The sequence below is a fragment of the Paramormyrops kingsleyae genome, chromosome 6, assembly GCF_048594095.1.
Source record: "Paramormyrops kingsleyae isolate MSU_618 chromosome 6, PKINGS_0.4, whole genome shotgun sequence".
NCBI lineage: Eukaryota > Metazoa > Chordata > Actinopteri > Osteoglossiformes > Mormyridae > Paramormyrops > Paramormyrops kingsleyae.
The window spans coordinates 1460882-1482500 of record NC_132802.1 but is presented as its reverse complement, the minus strand read 5'-3'; the positions used below and the strand labels follow the sequence as shown (position 1 = coordinate 1482500).

At 45.8% G+C, this 21619-nt stretch overlaps 1 protein-coding gene and 1 long non-coding RNA gene across 4 annotated transcripts in view; one reads left to right on the top strand and one right to left on the bottom strand.

Moving 5' to 3' along the window:
* The window catches only part of LOC111834313 (sortilin-like), a 22744-nt gene extending 7754 nt beyond the window's left edge, over nt 1-14990 (bottom strand). Inside the window, exons 1-8 of one of the 2 annotated variants that reach the window (XM_023793441.2) lie at nt 14557-14990; nt 5790-5849; nt 3923-3996; nt 3621-3723; nt 2848-3009; nt 2610-2683; nt 708-757; nt 499-629 (exon numbers count right to left, since the gene is read on the bottom strand). In XM_023793441.2, coding sequence (XP_023649209.2) covers nt 499-629; nt 708-757; nt 2610-2683; nt 2848-3009; nt 3621-3723; nt 3923-3996; nt 5790-5849; nt 14557-14847 — 945 coding nt within the window. In that variant the 5' untranslated portion in view covers nt 14848-14990. The remainder of the gene's footprint in view (nt 1-498; nt 630-707; nt 758-2609; nt 2684-2847; nt 3010-3620; nt 3724-3922; nt 3997-5789; nt 5850-14556) is intronic. The other variant, XM_023793442.2, reaches the window with a different exon arrangement.
* Nucleotides 14882-21619, top strand: LOC111834316 (uncharacterized). Of its 2 annotated transcripts, none has more exons than XR_011992130.1 (3): nt 14882-15014; nt 19771-19935; nt 20742-21619. It is a non-coding gene; the product is annotated as an uncharacterized lncRNA (long non-coding RNA). The 2 variants fall into 2 exon arrangements; XR_002835983.2 differs by lacking the exon at nt 14882-15014 and adding an exon at nt 19579-19628.

The following is a 21619-nucleotide window of genomic DNA, read 5'->3' as shown; positions in this document are numbered from 1 at the left end:
CAGAGGCACAGACAGGCACACGCACATACAAACGCACATTCCAACTAAACTCTACTGTAACCCATTTTTCCTGAAGGGGGTGCCCATCCCAATTGAAAAGTCCATGCCCCCCATCTGATATAACTGGTTTTATATATAAACAAACTATAGCTGGAGATACACGCGTGTGTCAGTGGCTGCCCGCGGTGACAGCAGCTGCGTCTGTTCAGTCCTTCCACTCCTGCCTGAACGTCACCTTTTCATTCGCCCTCAGTCATTCGTTTTCTGCATTCCTTGGTTCTGTTCTTCATCCCCCCTCCCCTCTTCCAACCCTCCCAGGGTCCTGTGTGTGGCCTGCCACCAACCCTACACCCACAAAACCTTTCAGAAGTTCTTATCAGTTTGCTTAAAAGCTTTTAACTAAGTAGTGCCAAAAGTAGATTAACATTTTAAAGGGCTTTCGGTTTTAAAGACCTGGTCCTTAAGATGGAGTCAGTTACTACTCAGAGATACACCCACCCTGCCAGTCATGACTGAGGCAAATATAAAGCGTCCCCCCAGCCCAAAGGAGAAGATCTTGGTTCCGATGGTCTTGAAGGTCTCCCCGAAGTCCGTCGTCTTCCTCAGCTCCAACCTGCCCCGCTCACCTGCTGGGCAGACGCAGACGGGTCACGGGGCTCGGCTGACACGCGACTGCGATTACGGCCGAGGATCCAGGGCTCACTCACTGCAGGATGTATTCAAGCTGGTGGTGAAGAAGATGGTGCCTTCTGTGCCCCTGGAATCAAGCAGGCCAACAGATCACCAGTCAACCAAACAGCCAGCAATTTGTGAAGAATGTCTCTTCAACTGCAGCTGTTTGGACAACCATTATTATCAGTTTTGATTCCATCCATTTAGTTGGGCACTGAATTTTTGGAATCGTACATCACTAATTACATTGGGGAGTAGCTGAGCTATCGGCTACCTTCAGCTTGGTCTGTGCTGAATGAACTTCTCCAGTGAGGATGCAGTCCTGATGGTGACTGGAGGAGCTCTCCTACCCCAGCACAAACTCGCACTTGCTACTGGTCATTCGCTGGAAACGCAGCCTGGCTGTACTAATGCCTAATTGTCTCTCAATGCATTATTGGTCTAACTCGTACGTCAATTTGGTCCAAAGCATCTGCTAAATCATAAACGTAACCACACCATATTGCGTGTAATTAGCAAAGTGCTGCAGACACAGGATACAACGAACTTGCAGGGAAGCAGAAGTCAGAGCAGAACATGCTCCTTCAGTCACCTAAAAACCTGCATCGTCCGGCAGACTCCAGCCACCTGGGACACCGAGGTAGGAGATGCAGACACACCAGCCAACTCCATTATCGGATTCATCTAAATGCTGACCTGACCTCCAGTAAATCCGGAAAGTGTCATTTTGGTGGATAAAGTCAAACTTAAGGGCCTTAATCATATACAGGCACAGAGATCCATCAAGCGCAGGGGGTCTGAACTGACCCCATGGAGGCCAGAGGCACAAGCAGCACCTTTGGAAAAGGGGCTGAGATGAACAGCTGATAACAAGCATGAAAAGGAAAGGCAGACCCATGGCAGCCCCCGGAACTGCGAGGCTGTGGGAGCTGTTTTAATAATCAACAATACTAATAATCACTAATACTAATAATCGATAATACTAATAATCGATAATACTAATAATCAATACTTTATTGATCCCCATGGGGAAATTGTCTTTACGCCTCCCTCACCTTGCTCTTTGTAGAGTAAGCTGTCTGCGAAGGGCAGCCACCCAGGGAGCTGGGGGTTAAGGGCCTTGCTCAAGGACCCGTAGACATGCTGAGGCTGGGTTTGAACCCATAACCTTCTGATTACAGGCACACAGGCTTAGCCCTGAGCCACACGCTGCCCCAAGGGAGCAGGGAGATTTCAGGCCAGGGAGCAGGACCCCGTGTCAGCCCCCCCCCCCCATACAGAGGCACCCCCTCCCCCATCCCAAGGCCCAAGCTTTTACAGAAAGAAGGTATTCCAGGTTATCACCCAGAAAGCAGACACTCTCAGCTCTCTGCTCTGATGCCATAAAGGCAGAGCTCATACAGGCTGTCTGCTCAGAGCACGATGTCCCACGCGCCCAGCGCTCCGTCCTGTCTGAAGCCCCAGCGCTCCGTCCTGTCTGAAGCCCCAGCGCTCCGTCCTGTCTGAAGCCCCAGCGCTCCGTCCTGTCTGAAGCCCCAGCGCTCCGTCCTGTCTGAAGCCCCAGCGCTCCTGAGGAGGCAGAGTCCAGGCTGCCGACGCAGTGAACCTCCTCCCAAAGGGCTTTCAGCACAAACACGGCAGCAGGCCTGGATCGGGGAGCCGGCAGCATGCGCCGGGCTGCTCAGGAACACCAGCCGCTCCCCACACCTCCACCCCCCACACAGGGCAGCCGCCTTCTCTACTCACACGCAGCGTTTTCCAGAACAATTACGGACAAAGCAACCATTCATTACGCAGATCAAACTCCACAGACAACCTGGCAAAAGCAAACAGGGCCCTAAGCTCACAGAAGACTGACGAGCAGGCGCAGGGGGTGCGGCGAAGGCATCGCCCCGTCTCCCGCCCCCCCCCCCCCCCCACCCCGGTGGCCCACTTACCACCTGGTCTGACACACCGACTTGTGGATTCTCCTCCACTTCCCGCCAAAATCCTCCGACAGCCAGAGGTCATTCTGGAGCAGAGAGAGAGGCCAGGGCCTTAATCATAGCAAAGCCTGGAGCCACTGCAAAGGAAGTGTTAGGATAAGGAGGGCGATGGGGGGGGGGGGGGCAGTAAGGGCCCATGTGACAGTAACAGATTGCAAAATGGGAAAAGCAGACGGCCGGCCTTCCTCACCGTCAGGCTGATGACGAGCAGCACGTCGGTGTTGTGGGGGCTGTAGGAGACCTGAGACAGCGGCTGGAAGGGCAGGTCTGCGTGGGAGAAGCTGTTCCCGAAGTCCACGGAGCGGAAGAGCCGAGCTCGCTGGTACCCCGACACGTCGGCTGTCAGGATCACCTGCGGACAGGGAGATCACGCCAGCTGACCGCGCACCCGCACACACCCACCCAGCGCCCGCAGGGGCATCGTAGGGGCACCGATACCCAGGCTGATTCAGGGGGGCCGCACTTCACGGGGACCCACTCGGCAAACCCCGCCAACTACGCGAGGCCCGTATTCCGTCAGATGGGAAATGCCATCCCGATGGGGGCAAGACGACCAGAATATATAGCGGGTGGCCTGAAAGGAGAGGGTGGAGGGTCACCCTGGATGGGATGCCAGCCCACTGCAGGGCACATGTATATGCAGTCAGACACTGAGGCCAATAACCCTAACCTTAACCCTATTAGCCTAAATGCGTGGCTTTGAACTGCACGAGGAACCTGGAGGAGCAAGAGGAAATCAACATGAGACGAGGAAAACTTCCAAACCCCATGAAGAGGGATTCGAACCCCCAGCCCTGCACAGGTGAGCGAGCAGTGCTGTGCACCAAGCCACAATGCTGCCCCATGGAAATGTCAGACAAATATGCCATTCATTAAAAAAAAAAAAGAGACAGAAATACTTCTGACCGCACTCTGGATGAAGAACGCCGCCATAAGAGATGGATGCCAAGGCGATTCCCCTACCTTTCCGGAATTCTGAGGGCCGATGGCGATGCCGAACTCGGTCAGGATGAAGGTATTGTTGATGAGATTTGTGACATCCTGGAAGGTCTTCCCATAATTAGTACTTAAAAGAGGAAACAGGAAAAATTATTACAGAAATTAACGGTTTAGCTATACACACACGCAGGAATATCACAGGTTTATGCTTCAATCTATTCCTTACAGGCGTGATTAATTTGAATCTCTTAGGGGAATCCTTTTCATGTTTTGTTTGTTTCACTTTTGAGAAATGGCCAGGAAGTACTCAAACAAACAGTGGTTACCTTCTGTACAGCTTGGACTGGCCGAACTTGACCATGAAGAAAGGAACCTGAAAGGTTGTCAGGGCCAACACCACCTATACGGGAGTGGGGGGCACGGGGGGGTTAGTGAGGGTCTGCATAAAGAGCAACCAAACGAAGCAGGACGATCAGAAAGCCTCATGCGCTCACAGACACGTAGAGGCTCTGGTCTCCATGGTGACCACGAGGAGGAGTACAAACAAATTCATAATTAATGCCTGACTGACATACGCTTGACGGGATTGGGCGGCCGTCACACGCAGAATTGTATTGTTTACAATAAAAAAAAAAATCATGATCTAAGGAGCGAGGTGTCTGCATTAATGGCAGCTTGCAAAGTTTTATTCACTGATTATTTCCATTTCAATTTATTACTATATACAGGGAATAAAGGAAAGAAGGAAAATAAATGCCAGAAGACTGCAGTATCCATTGAGACATTAAATGCATGTTGTTCTACTGACATCACCTGACATCAGGGAGAAGCTGCCTAGGGCCAAACCCCTCTGGCTACATACTCTTAACAGACCAGTTTAGATGCAGACACAGCAATCACACATACAGAGACAGAGAGACAGACAGACCGACCAAATTTTGTATTTATATCTTTGTGGGGACCGTCCATTCATTTCTATGGACAAAATCCTAATCCCAGCAAGGACGACCACCTAACCCACCTACCCATCCCTAACCTTAAGTAACCAAACAAAATACAAGCCTTTTGGCATTTATAGTTTTTTGACTGCAGTCACAAATTTTTATAAAAATTGAATTTCCCCTTGTGGGGACCGGAAAAATTGTCCCCACATCAAATTAACAGGTTTTAACTGATATACCTAGACCACACACACACACTAAACGCTCAGACCATTGAACAGACAATCTGTTGTCACAAGGAAAGGAAAGAACACTAATATCTGACTGTCTGCCTATGATTGCCTGTCTGTGACTGTATGTGTGCGTCTCCGCATGTGCGTGTGACTGTCTGTGTCTGTGAGCGTGTGTCTGTCTGTGAGCGTCTGTCTGTCTGTGAGCGTCTGTCTGTCTGTGAGCGTCTGTCTGTCTGTGAGCGTGTCTGTCTGTCTGTGAGCGTGTCTGTCTGTCTGTGAGCGTGTCTGTCTGTCTGTCTGTGACTGTCTGTGTGTGTACGCATGTGTCTGTGTGTGCGTGTGACTGTCTCTCTGTGACTGTGACTGTACATGCGTCTCCCAAAGCAGGAATACCAGTGAGACACCATCATTTCAGCTTCTACATTAGTGGTGACACTCCGGCTATGTTGAGACTGTGAGGTCCTTCCCAAATGCCCCCCCCCCCCCCCAGCTACACGAAAGGCAGCATTTCCTGCTCTCCCTTGGCACTGCGACTTAACCAATTTGCCTCTCTGAATCCTGCTGAACACATCCTGCTGAACACATCAGAAAGCTCTAAGGGGGGACGGCATACCTCTGCCGGGAGATAAAGACACACCCCAGAGAAGGGGGGGGGCATGTTCCTCAAAGCTCAGGAAAGCTATCAGCTCCACCACACATAAGATATCTTTAGGTTTAGGAGGACAGGAACATTTCAGAAACCTGCCTCCCCTGCTCAGTATTCTGACCAGTGTACAGAGGGTGAGAAATGCACACTGTCAGCAGTGGGAAAGATGCAAAAATACACAAAAACAAGCAAGCAAGCAAGCAGCCTGATCTGCTCAGTGTCCGCTGGGTGGTGGAGGACATCTCCTAGCCTCACTCACACCTCCACCAAAAGCCCCCGGGTCTCCCGACTGCCCCTGAAGCTGGGCAGTATCGACGGCTTCATTTATACAGTCCTGGTGAAGGGACACACAGCAAAGGAAAGCAGTACTTACGCCTGTGTCGTCGCCCACCCAGGCCAGCGAAACAGAGCCACTCAGGTCGTTGAAAACATACTGTGGAGAGAAGAGCGCCAGTTAGAGGACAAAGGCAGTAATGCAGCCTGAACAGGGATGGCATTCTCACATTTGTGTCTCTCTCACACGCACACACTCTCTCCCTCTCTCTTTGTTGAAGTTTGCAGTGAATTCTTCTCAATTAGCTTTGTGGGGCCCAAACCTCCTCCCTCCCATCTCTGCTGTTTACATACTGATACTTCCTGCTAGAGCTTGCGGCCAATTCTCTACATATTTAGATAACAGCCTTTAAAAGCCGTATCTGAAATGTCAATAAAGACAGAATGGGTGACAAAATGCGAATCATTCCAATGAAGGCAGGGGACCAGGCCTGAGCAGAAAGCCTGACGTGTGATCAGCCGTAACTCACGTTTCAGACTCCAGAGCTACAGAAATCGAAGACTGACAAACGTTAAGCAGGGAGTTGTAGACGTCAGCTGCAAAGGCAGCATTATCGGGCCGCAACAGGTCACGTCAAAAGCACAAATTCTGTCCGACTGCAGCGTGCAAATCTGGAAACGTGTTACCCCACCTGCCGAAACACCCCAGAGCTTGAGGGAGAACCCACAGACGATCTTGCGGTTAAGGATCTTGCTAAAATCGCAGTATTACAAATTCCAAAATGCTATTTTCATCTCAGCCCTTGAGCAAAAACTTTATCTCCAGAAGCTCCCTGTAAATCACTACATGGTACATCAAAGACTTCTAAGCAGAGAACAGATCTGGCCACTGGGACGTCCACAAGGGGGCCGGTGTCCATGCAAACAACGGTGTCCCACCTCCCCAACGAGAGAGGACAGAGTGACACGGCGTAGAAGCCAATGGACTCGGTGTTAATGCTCAGCCACAACCCCCATCTCTGAAGAGATTCTCAGAAGCAGCTCATTGGGTGGTAAAACCACAGAGAGACACTTAACCCCCATGGTAATCAGCCAGGGCCGATCTGATATCACAACATCGCTTTAAAATTAAAAATAGAAAGGTTAAAAAACGTTTTTCAGCTTTTATGCCGTCTGGACGCCTTGTCTCACACAAAACTATATCTGTAATTAACCACGACAGACAGACAAGTGCAGTGACTAAGCAGTGCTGAGGTCGCCGGTCACTCTGCTTCAGGCACAAAGTACCAAAAACATCCTCCCGCTAAGGCAAGACGAAGCTTTATTTATCCTGACGCCCAAGCTTAGCTCTCCCTGTGTGAGATCGAGACGAGAGATAAAGGAAGGAAAGCAAAAGGATGCAAAGGTGAGGGATGTAAGAAGGCGAGGAAGGTGGGAGGGGGCCACGTGGGAGAAGGTTCCACAGGGTTCCGTACAAAATGTGAAGTGAAGTAAACTATTAAACAGACATAACACAGACCAAGAGCGATGGGAAGAGCAGCTGGAGGCTAGGGTTCCCAGTGCTCGATGTGGGCGGCTGTGGCGTCCCAGTGAGTTTAATGGCCTCCAGGAGGGACCATCTTCCATGATGCTCAGAGAAACACTTTGCTAGCTGGAATCACGCTGGAATCAGGGCGACTTTACGCAATTCCCAGTTTATGATTGAAGTGTAGCCTGAAAACTTCACAGCACAAGGGATTCGCTCAGGGTTAGTTGTGGATGTCGCCATCAACACCAGTATGATATAAGAAATGTTTCAATGAGTTAAGTACCCCTGTTCAATGAGATAAATACTAGCAAGGAAAAAAAAAAATTTGCTGGGATACTAATTTGCTGGGAGTTTAACACTTGCTTTCCTCAAACAAGTGCGAGGTCAATAACAAAATGTGTATCTGAATGTGTATCTGAAATTAAACAAAAAAACTAAATATCATTTCCATGCTTAATGCCAGTCTGACACACGCTTGACAAGCCTGCCGGTGAGTTGGGAGGCAGCAAAGCGTGGACCGTGGGGGGAGACCTAGGACCGGCCCGAGAGACACTGCCTTAAGGGGACCCAGTTCCGAGGCTGCTGGTCAGCTGGGAAGGCTGGATGCATGGCGTGTGGATCAGGAAGTCGGGGAGCGATAAGCAGATACACATTACAGTCCTCCTGGTTTTGCCGACCCCACGTCTCCTCTCTGAAAATAAGCCTGAAACACAGGAGACATCGGCCTGCAGCAAAGCCGGCGGCTTTCAGTGAGACAGCACTGCACAGCTCACTGACAGACGCTGAAACACTGGCATTAAGGCGTCCAAAGCTGCAGATTCCTGCTGTGAAGCTGCTCCTTCACCCTTGAAGGGGACTTAACCCAAACTAGGAAATATCTACTCCATAAACAACAAAATCTGTAAGGCACTATGAGCGAGTGTTCAGGGCAGGGCCATTATCAGCGAGCTCTGTCAAAGCTGGGGTTAAGAACGAGGGAGGTCTCCCGGGAGCTGGCGATCTCCGAAACGTAACCCCCGCTTTCATTTTCAAAGGAATTAAGGAAAACATTTCGGGTCTCTGCAGCCCAGGATGAGCAAAGTGAGCGTAGTGTGCATGTTTATTAGCTCTGTGGCTCAGACCGGCAGCGACCGGCCAGTGCCCACACAGCTCTTAAAGATGTTTGTTTGTTTGTTTTAATGAGATCTGGCAAATTCTGCAAGTGTATAACCACACACAGCTACACACCCTAAAATGCAGCAGGAGATATGAAATCCCAACCGTCTGTCTCTGAAAGGGGGGATGAACAGAAAAAGACTGATGAGACCCAACAACTGAAAAAAATATACAAAATTAAAAAGCTTTGCAGTGCTGCTTTTAGATCACGAGGACTCACCACCAGAGCAAGACAGCATACAAAGCATATTTCACTACAGAAAGTCAAACACAGCAAAGTTAACTCTCCTTCTCCATTTTCTGACTTCAGTTCAGGGAAAAAAAAATTTTAAATTATTTTTCAAACAAATATTTCCATAGCTAATCAAGTAATGATTTACGAAACAAACAGGTTATAAAGCCTCTAAGGGCATCCATCCATCTTCTATACTTGCTTGTCCTATTCAGGGGTCATGGGGGTCCAAGTTACCATGGTAACAGATTAAACACTGTGTTGGGTTGTGTTTTTTTGGACGGACTTCACACTTGGTTATTCTCTGGGCTCTCAAAGTTTACTCACACCCTGGAGAAGCCCCACATCACATATAACACCACCATTAACTGTATCACAGACAAGACTTCCCCTGTTATTTAAATCGCTTTCAGAAAGCTCAACGCTGAAAAAGCAAAACTGTGAGCTGTGTAATATTTACTGGGTTCCGCTTCTGAAGGAAACAAAAAAACAGTGTTTTTCATCAATTAGTCGGGTATTGGGTACTTATATATATGAATCCCATTCAGAAGTCTGAATGTATTCAAAAAGTTCTCCAAACACAGTAGAATGAGCTTGCCTAGAGATGCAGCCAACATATACCAAGGTCCTCTCAGATGTGACACAAAAAATAGCAAGTTTGCTGTGTTATAGCTATATAAAGTGCTGGTAACAAGAAATGAGTCCATAAATAAAAGCAAAGAAACAGAGATGAAATGTGTGCAGGTGTCCAGGTGTCACTCTGGCACAGAGGGCAAGTCGCCATGGAGATGAAATGTGTGCAGGTGTCACTCTGGCACAGAGGGCAAGTCGCCATGGAGATGAAATGTGTGCAGGTGTCACTCTGGCACAGAGGGCAAGTCGCCATGGAGATGAAATGTGTGCAGGTGTCACTCTGGCACAGAGGGCAAGTCGCCATGGAGATGAAATGTGTGCAGGTGTCCAGGTGTCACTCTGGCACAGAGGGCAAGTCGCCATGGAGATGAAATGTGTGCAGGTGTCCAGGTGTCACTCTGGCACAGAGGGCAAGTCGGCATGAATGTAGGTATGGGAGAAAGCCTTCCTGCTGTTTTAAAATGTGATTTAAACACAAAATATCAGAAGGTCACACAGGCTTGTCACATTCCAGAGTAACAGACATCATTCTCTTGCGAGTGGCACTCTTATTCAGAGCTGCTGAGTTTAATACACTCATTATACAGTATATACCCAACCTTATCCCGATACCCATTTATAAAGCTGGATAAGCGGAACTGAAGCAAGTGTCTTTCAGTCAGATACACGGTCACTTAACCACATCAAAGGGAGGGTAATTCCTATCACAGGGGCCAGTCCCCCACCCTTATGGCAGTAAGTCCAGTTCCTTAATCACCATGGTAACTGCCGTCTACTGACATCACTGTTAAAAAGCAGGAACAGGATCCACAGATGACCTATGACAGTTAGTACCCTCCTTGGTCTAAAACACAGCGATCAGCCCTACTGGGTCTGCATCCCAGCTAGTAACATACAGGGCTTTCTTTTTCTTAAATACCAGTTTTTGTATATTGATCCAAATATTAATACTAATTGCAATCTGATTCCTTTTGCCATACTAGTGTGTAATGTTCTGTGTGCTGGGTTGTGGAGGATTTCAGCAAACAGACAGCACCGTAACAGCATGACGATCATGCTGCTATTCGAGGTCGTGCTGCAGGGCCCACTTTAGCGCACCAGCCGAAACTAACCTTTCAAACGGACCCTTTTCTCATTTGGCTTCATGTGCTTAAGCAATGCAAGATCCACTTGTTATGCTAATTAAGCCTTAGAGCACAAACAGAGCACCACAGCTCCTTGGGCTGAAGGCTTCAGTGAGCAGCCACTGCAAGCTGGACGTGAACACTGGGCAGTACCACTGAGACGTCATTCTGCACTGCCAGAACTGCATAATGAAGGCCCAGCATACCAGAGACACGTGACTTCAAACATTCTGTAAGTGATTCTCCTGGAACAGTGAACACTGAACTAAACAAAGCATAACAGGCCGTTTCTCTCACTCTTATATGCACAATGAGTAAAAATGCACCAAAACCCACATATAGTGTTCGTTTGCCTCAGCCAATGGGGGGGATTTGGCCACTAGCTCTGCAGTCATGTTGCACCAAACTAGGGCTGCAACTAACGATTATTTTGATAATCGATTAATCTGTCGATTACTTTTTCGATTAATTGATTAATCGGATGGGGGGGGGGGCAAAAAACAATTTGATTTCCAGCAATTTTTAATAACCCAGTCTGTCTTTGTACAAAAGTTGTTTCCAGCAAGTCACATAAAAAACAAATGTATGCTACATTAAGAGTATACAAAAAAAATTAATAATTTGTAGCAGCTGAATCAACGTAATGAAATACACAAAATCTTGTTTTATAAAGTGCAACCAGCATGGTGCTTTAGATAATGTATTCAGTACTCCAGTTTTTTAATGTAAAAGCACAGACTACCGCTGCTGCTACTAAGAATATTATTAAATAATTGTCTAATGTTATTTAATGTTGATACACATATACGACAGGGGGAGAGAGCACGCCAGCGAGTCTGTCTGCATTTATTACGGACAAATAAAGTAAACATTTATTGCGAAGAAAAAGCCTTTTCCGCTAAAAATTACTGACCAACGCAAATAAGACGATTGGTGACGAAAAACCCGTGAACGGCAGGCGGCAAATTTTGTTTTAAAACGTGTCCGGTTGTTTCAGCATACTACAGTGATGAACTGTAAATAAGATAAATAACATAAGGCTATTTAGTTTGTTTAATAAAAGGACAAGATATAAACCTGTTCTATCGGAAAGGTAGCCTTAAATGACTTCTGTTGCGATCTGGAGCTATATAGAAAATGAAATTAAATAAAATTAATTTGGGGCGCCCACCTAATAGAATGGTAGGGTAAACACGTTGTGGTATATGTAGCCGCATTTCTAGCCCCATAATAGCTGATTGTGTTGACAACCACGACTTCCCCTGCGTTCATTTAAACACATGTGCGTGTGTGAAGGGACGGGGCGGGTAACGCGGCCGGCAGTAACGCCATTGGTTGCAGTTATTAGTTATCCAATCCGACAGTAAACGGCTCATTAATAAGAATATTCTCAGAGTTATGGTCTCGAAATAAAATCCGGAGTCCATGACAAGAACGAGTACAAATACGGCTGATTCAAAGACAAGATCGAGACCTTCAAAAACTGGTCTTGAGTACTACAACATTTGATATTACTATAAATTTCTATCGTGAAGAAATGAAGCAGTGGTGTAGTGGTAACAAGAAATTTAAAGTGGGTAAACTATATGCACAGCAGTAAAAACGCTGGGTAACTATATCATTAACATTAGTGATCTTAAAAAAGGTGAGTAAAAGCTGTTTTGTAAATTTAAAAGGTGCGTAAATGGCGTTTATGTGCATTTACTTTTTTCTTTTATGGCGGTCGGCATCCAGCATAATGGTACTTTACTGTCACCGCGGCTTTGGTTAGCTTACTGCTCCCAAATTAGGAGGTTGCCACTGTACTTACGTGTATAATAACGTAGACCCAACTAATCGATTATTAAATTAGTTGGCAACTATTTTAATAATCGATTTTAATCGATTAAATCGATTAGTTGTTGCAGCCCTACACCAAACATCTCACTACATACAATTTATACAACAAGCTGAACATTTAACCATTAAATCAGGCCTGGGGAGCTGCAGTCTTCAGGTTCATCTGCTAACTATTCAGCATTTTATTAATTCTGAGCCAATTCAGATGGAAAATTAAAGAGACTATTTGTAACCGCTCATAAGACAAGAGGAGACTCAGTGTGACTTGGACAGGGTGACGAACAGACAAGCATGCAGACATTGTGCATTTAACCTGATCTTACACATACTTGCATCTTGCAGACGGACTCGCCATGTAACTCAGAGAATTCGCAGGCATTAGCATGTTTATTAACAAGCAGCTCTTTGTGTTTAGGTCCCATGACAAGCCAGGAAGGCCTGAACTCAGACGGTGTGTAATGCAGTAAACAGACGCGATCTGTGGCTCCAGCAGCTCCGCGGCGATGTCAGTACGGTGCTCACCTTGCGGAGAATCAGCCACAGATTCTCATCAGGCACACAGACAGCCAGCACTGAGGCATATGCACTGGTATGTTAGCCTGAGGCACGCTCCCGGTGAACCTGCGCTTGGCAAGTGGCTGGCCGATGGATGGATGGAAGGATGGATGAATGGATGAGAGAACCATGAGTAAGTTACTCGCAAAGAGTATGTCACATACAAGCCAGGAGCAGAGCCCTACTGACTTCACACACAATGTCTGAGAATGACAGCACGTGGTGCCTCGACTAAGGAAATCCTGCTCAATGAAAAGTGAGCTTCAGCAGGAACACACAATATGGCTGTCACAGACGTGTGTACACAGTCTTTCTGTCATAATAAATTATCATTAGGTTGCAAGGAGGCTTTTGTTCAACACCATCGCATCATCACTACCCTTCTCAGCTAGCAACAACGCATATGCAGCAATGACATGGATAGCGGTGCTAGCCGATGTAGCGGCCAAGATGAGCATCCGTGCCGGCGCACCCCATCCCAGGCAAAGCCAAGCCGGCAAGCCCCCCCGAGAAGCTGGGCCTAGGCAGCCCCTTGTAGGACTGTCAGTCTCAAACTCACCCACTAAGCTCAGCAGATCCAGGATCCTTGCTTTTGAAGTCAAGTAGAACAACTAAACTATCACAAAACTAAGGCATGCTTCCCTCTAGCAAAAAAATTAATTTGGATTTTATGACCGTATTCATAGAATTTTGTTTGACGTACTAGATGCACATTAGGCGCAAATACAATATTTGTAAATAAGAGTAGTGAACTTTCATCAGACCACTCGGTCTGACATTCACAAACAAATTTTGCGGACTACCCATGTCTTCCTTCATTTGACTGACAGTACATAAAAGTTTTAAGGAAAAAAACGCCTATATTTAGCTACACAAACTGACTGCAAGGAAAATAGAACTGCACGTAAATTGCAGCAATGCCGAGTGATCAAGTGATTGTTTACAGATTAGCAGCCTTACACCTGAAAATGAGATTCTCGCTGCCACTTTGTGCCACTGTTAATGATCGCTGAACGTTTCAGTTTCACAGGAATGCATGCTCCTGTACAGCGAACAGACTAAGCCGAATTACAACAAACGCATTTCAGCGATAGTCATGGACACAATAGCCCGATTTTAATTTTCTGCATCCGTGGACACTGAAATACGTCAAAATGCAGAGACGCGACGGCGATCATTTAATTAAATGTTTCCATGTAATTGCGATTTTCAACTCAACTGAATACATTTTCTTCCTAAGCTCAACAAATATTTTAGAACATCCAGTTAACGATCTAATTAAATATCGGTGCCCCCTACTAGGCAGGCAATATCCGAATGTCTGCCATCAGTAAAACCACAGAGATTACACTAATTTCCAGTCTCACTTATTTTCTTAAACAAGTAATATATCTAACACAGAAATTCTGATAATGTGAGCACTTTAATTACTAAAGTTAATTAAGAGAGGAAATCAAACGTTTCCTTGCCCAGAAAAGTGCGTCTGGAACATAGAGGAGCCAACACAGGATAAGTAAAAAATAAAAATAGTGATACTCAAAGCTTGCATCCTTAAGCCTTTTCATGGCCCCGTGTCTATGCTAAGGAGCGCAACAGAGATTTAATTTTCGTGCACAGCCTCTGAACAGAGAAGCAGTCGCCAATAACTTTGTAGTTATTTAATTAAATTCCCTTCATGCCGATCACTGGTGAGATTTCCATGCAAAAACTTCGATGACGGCATCCCGGTGCAGACTATTAAGTTACACAGTCACCCGATGCCGGTGCAAAACACACAGTACCGTAACCGGTGCGCACTTACATTGTGGGTATTGTTGGCTAACACGGCTTCATAACCACGAAGGGCTTTGCATGCGTCCCGCTCTCGGTCCCCATCCCCTGCGATGCTCCTTTCGCGAACTTGGTGGCGTGGTGATGCATGTAGCTCCTCCACGCCGGACCGCTCGCCGACTGCGCGGCCGATCTCCCAAGTCCGAATCGCCGCTGCTCCAGCCTGTGTGCCGCCGTGATACGTTGAGCGCTCTTGGAAATCCAAACAGAGCGCTATCGGTAAGAATATCACCAGAAGACAGCAGCGTAGCCGGCGGGACATTTTCTTTTTTGATCTTTATTCTTCTTTTTTTTTTTACTGCGCAACCGGGTCCAGCGACACAGCCTGCAGCCCTAGACCTCCATACCGCTTCACGGCGTCTGCTGACGACATGAGGAAACACTCTGCCGGTCCTTTAAGGGACGGAGAGGCAGAGCCGATTTCATATGGTAGGCTGCTCCAACCCGCCGGATTTGCATAAAGCATAAAATGTTTCGTTGCGTTACACTTATAAAAATAATTTTATCAAGTGTAAAAACTAGCAAAATTTTCAAATGAGCGTGAGAATGTCGTATGACCCGAAAATCTAATGTATCATTTGAGGACTCCCCATAATGTTTCGGAGATAACCACGCCCCGTGACATTTGCGAAACGCTGATTGGTCGCTACTGCACAGATTTACGCATTGATGTGTTTCTGATTGGCTTCTGTCAGTGAGCTATGATCATTATTCATGTTCTGTTTCTGCCAGTTCAGACATTAGGTGGTTTCGACTTCATGCAGCCGCTCACAGCGCTGGCTTAAAGCAATGCGTTCTGGTCCTGACGCAATGCATCATGGTAAAAAAAAATTTTATTAGATTTTTAAATTATTATTATTATTATTAATAATGAACAATATTACAACATATCAACAAAGGAACTGTCATGCAATACATACAACAGTAACAAAGAGAGAGAGAAAGAATTACCCATGAAAACCAAATTCTTCCACAATTTTACAAGTTTTTACAGCTTTCTTGTTTTTACACTTAACTAAAGTTGTGCCATACTACTTAATTTCATTTAAAAAAAATTGAAAAAGTTGGGTGTAGATCTTAAAACTTTTTTCTTATGAATGCGGAATTTTCCCTATGCAATAAATAACTGAATCACATAATGTCTAGTCTTAACACCTCATTTTTAAAATAAATAAAAACGTCAAACATTTCAATGGTCACGTTCCTTCCAATTTTCCTGCTAATAAAATTAGATAAATCTATCCAAAACATACTTGTATAGATGCATTTAAAAAAGAAATGAATAATAGATTCTGTTTCCATCCCACAAAAATCATATGCGGTATCTGCTATTTCTCCCGAATATCACGTAAAGCAGTGAGAACTGGTTTTCAGTTAATTTACCTGGTAAAATAAAGTTTAAATAAATTACATAAATGCTCTAATAGTACACGTGAGGTAGTTGTTTATTTATTGTTAGTTACTGTAATGTTGCGCTGCTAGTCTGAAGAAGACATTCAAGTACGAATTGCATTGTACTCTGTACATGGCAATAAAAACTTTGAATCCTTTAAATAAATAAATGTATTTGATCTTTTTCCTGGCCGCTATCTTTTTACACAGGGCCACTATGCACAACAGTTTATTTTTGTCACTGCTAACTGTTTGGTTCTGGAGTTGGTTATTGTAAATTTGATGTGCATGCAGGTGATATTTGTATAGATTTATCTACACCCTTCTGGCATTGCTGCCATTGCAGTCAGGTCTCGCAGACAACGAGGAGTAGAAGTTGTCCGACTTGGCTGCAGTCAGTTTATACTCCACCCCTGCAGCCTATGGCAAACCGTTTTAACATTTAATCGCTAGACTGGATATGTATTGCAGATATCTCTAATTCAATGCTTCCTAGTCAAAAAGAGCATTCCAGATATCCACAATGATATTCTTCCTATCCACAAGTGTCATTTCAGATATCTACATCGTCATTCTTCCTAGGAGAAATTACGTCACTTTTGCCATTCATGTCTATTGGGCTTTTAATTTCAGATATCCACAATAATATTTCAGATATCCATAATGTTCATTCTGGATATCTGCAGCTGAATTCTTACTAGGAAAAACTCCCATCTCATATCTACAATCCAATTGTTACTAGTCATAATTTTAATTTCAGATATCTGAAAGGATAACACCATTTTAGATATCCATAATGTAATTTCGAATATCCAAAATGTAATGTGCCTCACGGGGCAGCACCGACACCTCACACTTTCGGTGTTTGAGGTTTGATTCCCACCCCCGCAATGGGTGAGCTGGTGTCACCGAATTGCCTTGTGTATGTGTCCTGTAGTCAATTCAAAGTGCTCTGTGCTGTGTCTTTGATAAGTTCCAGAGAATGCTATACTGGGTATGTGGTAGGGAGATGGATATATTAGATTCTGGCATGCTGCATTATTGATGAATTCTTTCCTGCTAGAGAAGTGTGATTTCAGCAATAATGCATAACACTAATATTTAATGAACTATAATTCCTAGATCTTAGCACAGTGCTAGTATAAAATCATTGTATTTTATCTAATAGTTGGGATTCTGTTCATAATGATAATTTATAAATGTTTGTAAAGCAGATTTAAAATGTGCACTAGGATTTCCTCATATTAGCAGGCAGCGGATGAGGATGTGAATTTAAATATTGAATGTTTAAATCTGAAAGGGGCTCAACAGTGGTACATTTGTGCAAGGAACTTATACTGAACTGCTACAGTTTTATAAATGGTTAAAAGCGAAATATATGATACCATGATTCCTCAGTTTACGGTAATCCAGTTTACGTCTTTTCACCATAGTGGGTCTTTCATTTTGAAATCAGACTTTCGATTTACAGACCAAGTTCCTCAACCTAAAGCTTTTCAGGCAGGGAATGTACATAAAAAGGTATAAAGCAATAATCTTTTAGCATATTAAGACAACAGTTTAAAAGTCACCTCATTATTATATGCTTACGTTGCTGTTTTCTGTTGCCTAACCACAAATGCGGCTGCAGACTCCAGGGTTCAAATGTGGCCTATTTAATAAGATTATGCGTTTGGGAGGCACATGGGCATTTAATAGAAGCCAGACTGCTTGGGCCTTTTTCCCTGACCAGTCATGAGAGGAGCTGCTTGCATGTGTATTTTACACTTTGATATTGTACCATTTTCTCTCTCCATGGGGTTAGCAGAGAACAACACACGCTGGGTGGCGAGTTGATTGAGGCACAGGGAGAGACGGTCAAACTCATCAGAACTATGTGATGGTAATGTTAAGCTATGCCATGGCCTTACCATTCAAAAGGGAATATAACTTACAGCCGATATGACAGGTTAGGGGCTACGAAGAAAATATCCTGGGCTTCAAACCAATAGCCCATCCTAGGCACGTCCCTGACTAAGATCGTTAGAAAATAGAAGAAAGAGTGGAAAAAATGGAGGAAGTCGACTGGGGCAGTTGTGGAAGAGACTGTCTGCAGGATTCAAGAGAGGAAATGGGGGGGGGGGGGGTGTGTGTGGAGGTGCTACAGCATACAGGCTGAACAAATACTATGGGTGGAGGAGTAATGTCATGGCGGGGGTCTGAATAAGGGCAGAAAACATGCAGCTGTTACGGTGAGGGGTCTGGGGAGGCCAGGAAATGTACAAACAACAGGGTGAAAAGTCAAGAGGAAGTGTGAGTCAGGAAGGGCTGAGACAGAGAAACATACTTACAGTAGAACTTAAAGGAGAAGCTCTGAAGGAGGAACCTGCCACCAGAAGGAAAGGGATGAAAGAGGAGATTCTTCTTTACCCATCTGCTCCCTCTGTGCTGCCATACAACGGGGAAGGAGATGAAGACGGAGGTGCCCAGCCCCAGGCGGGACCTGAGCGGCCAGGTGCTGCCAGAGGAAGCATGAAAGCAGAGGATGACCTGTAGAAAGGGAAGGAGCGGAAGGTAAAGCTCATGAATGCTCAGCGGGCATCCCTTGGAGAGCCTCCACAGTGACAGCCACTGGTGACGGAGTCACCTACGGACGAGGCCAACGGGGAGGACCTGAGGATGGAACTGTGTGAAGGGCAAGCAGTGTGGGCACTGGGCCAGGGGCCCCCGCCTCTCACACGCACGACCTGTGGACAGACAGAGCGCTGAAGGACAGACAGGATGGAGATCAGGACCAATGGCCAGTCCCACCTCCCATGTTGCTAGAAGAGTCTATATCATTACTTGTGAGGAATGGGGAAAATCCAAATCGTGTTTTACCCTCCTTCCTGGTCTCGTGCCGCTGTCCCTGTAATCTGCTAGCGATGGATGTAATGGGATTAGCAGGGATGACCATCACAATAGAAGATCACCAGGTGTCTGGAGGCTCTGGCGTTAGGGATAACTAATAAGGGATCTATACGCCTCATGGAAGCTGACAGGTGACAACCATCATAGGTCCATGAGTAAAGGAACATGTGAAGAGAGCAGACTGGGTAAGAACCTCCTGTGGGGAGGTTCAGAAGTACAGCATATGGATAAAAGTATTGGGACACCTGGCCATTACACCCACAGGACCTTTTATGACGTCCCATTCTAAATCCATACCTATCAACATAGAGCTGGTATGCATATCAAGGCATCTTGGACAATTCCATGCTTCCAACTTTGTGGGAAGAGTTTGGGGAAGGTCCTTTTCTGTTCCAGCACGGTTGTGCCCCAGAGCAGAAAACAGGGTCCAAAAAGATATGGTTGGGTAAAAATTCCCACAGACACACTCCATAAACTCCAAACCAGTTCATTATTGACACCTATGGATTCAGGAAAAGTAGAGTTGAAGAGGAACAATAGGGCAACAGGAGAGTCTCAGGCCTGAGTGTTAAAGGGAGATACCTGAGACTTCATGGGCCAAAATCTGACCTGACGAGATGCAGTACCCCTGTCTCCACAGGCCGACAAGAGCAGCAGGGGAATCCGTGCAAACCTGCTTTCCAAGGGCACAGTAATGGACACTTCCTGCTATACCATTACCTCACCCATTCTGCAGATGAAAAAGGATAATAGCACTTGGAGGTTTGTGCAGGACCTAAGGGGGTCGGTGGTGCAATTCACCCAAGGGCACCCATTGTCCCAAACCCCGCCACAATTCTCACTTCAATTCCTATGTAAGCTAAATGGGTTTCAGAGATTGATTTGGCAAATGCTTTCTTTTTAGTGTCTGTGCATCTGGACTTGCAGTACTGGACCACTTTCACCTTCCTGGGGAAGAGATGGACCTGGACGCCTCCGGGGTCTACTGAAGCACCTACGGGCAGGCGGTGGTGTGCCACCTTGTAGGGAGCACTATTTATGGCTCCTGTCTTAGGTTTTCCAGACTACAGTAAGACTCTTGTGCATTTTTGTGGATGATGAAGTCTGTCCTTACTCAGCCAGACTGGGGAGGTTCAGACGTACAGGTCATGGGGCAGCGTGTGGCTCAGTGTGCTTGTAATCACAAGGTTGCTGGTTCAAACCCAGCCTCAGCATGTCTGTGGGTCCTTGAGCGAGGCCCTTAACCCCCAGCTCCCTGGGTGGCTGCCCTTCGCAGACAGCTTGAGGGGGGCGTAAAAGACAAATTCCCCACGAGAATTAATAAAGTGAAAATTATTATTAGACCTGTCACACATTATTGTAAGCAGCTAGATGTGATGGCTAATACCTAGGAGCATAACAGCTGAAGCTGTGATTTCGAGTGCAGATCTGGTACAGATGCACCCTCTATTGGTAAAGATCTGGTAATGTGTTCGAAACAGGTTAGGACGTCTCCTCTGACCTTGGCACAGTTGACACTAGCAGAATGTGTTGTTGACATTGGTAGATGTCACTCTCAAAAGGTACTTGACACTAAACCCAAGCTATAGAAGGCAACAGATAACAGCACTGCTGTTTAGAGGTGATTAGGGTCACCTCAAAGCTCTGCCCAGCTCTCAGACGTGTCCTTTCCGTAATAAGGACACACGGACAGCCTAGTAGACCTTGCCCCCTTTACTGAATACCACACACCATAAACATCACAATGTTTTGTCAGCTGCATACATAGTTAACCATATTAACAAAGCCTCTATTGCCACCTACAGGGCATCTGTAGCAATACACTCCATTTACTATACTGTCTCACAGGTTTAATGCTGTTTGTTTGTTGCCTAGGAGGTGGTCTGCACAGACTGCAGAGGACTGGTGGTGACCATCTACAGCGACTCTCGCTATGCCTTTCTGGTGTGTCATGAACACGGGACTTTGTAGAAGCAGAGAGGGTTTTTGACTAGCACTGGAAAACCGATTTGACGCCATCAGCTAGTTTAAAAATTGCTGGAGGCTGTGTGGTGCTCACAGGGGGGAGTGTGGGAGAAGAGTCTAGTATTTTCCCACAAAGACGTCTGACAACCTAATATAGAGCCTCTTCTATGCCAAGGTGCCGAGCAGTGCACCTAGGGGCAGCCCCCACCCCAAACATACAGCAGACCATCTCTCAGGAGTATTCCTATTACTTAGCTACACCTGAACAATCAAATAGGCTTTAAAATGTTTTATACCAGCTTTTTAACATTCTGGTTTTATCAAAGAACCCACATATTATCCCTATTAAGCTATTTTCCCAATAACTGAAATTCTGACAGAGCTGAAACTCTTGTGTGCTCTCTCTCTAAAGTGCACTTTAACACAGGGAAATATTACTGGGGTGCAAAGTCCTGAAAACTTATCTTGGTGAAGGTGCAGCACAGCCTTCCTCTATCTTCATAAACCACACCTCCTGGACTTCAATTTAAAGCTATATATGTGCCTATCACTGTAAACACATGCTACATTCAGTCTGCATCACAAGCTCGGTTCCAGGCTTCAGATAAGGGAGAACAGCTGCATCATCTCAGGATCGTTGCTTTTGAGTAACTTGCTAGAAACAGTCACAACTTATAACCCAAAGTGCAAGTAATGTTCTGTATACCTGAACTTACAATAAAGTGTCAGAGAGAAGGGATATTTTGACTACACCTGAAATACCACCACAACTCACCTGTAACAATAAA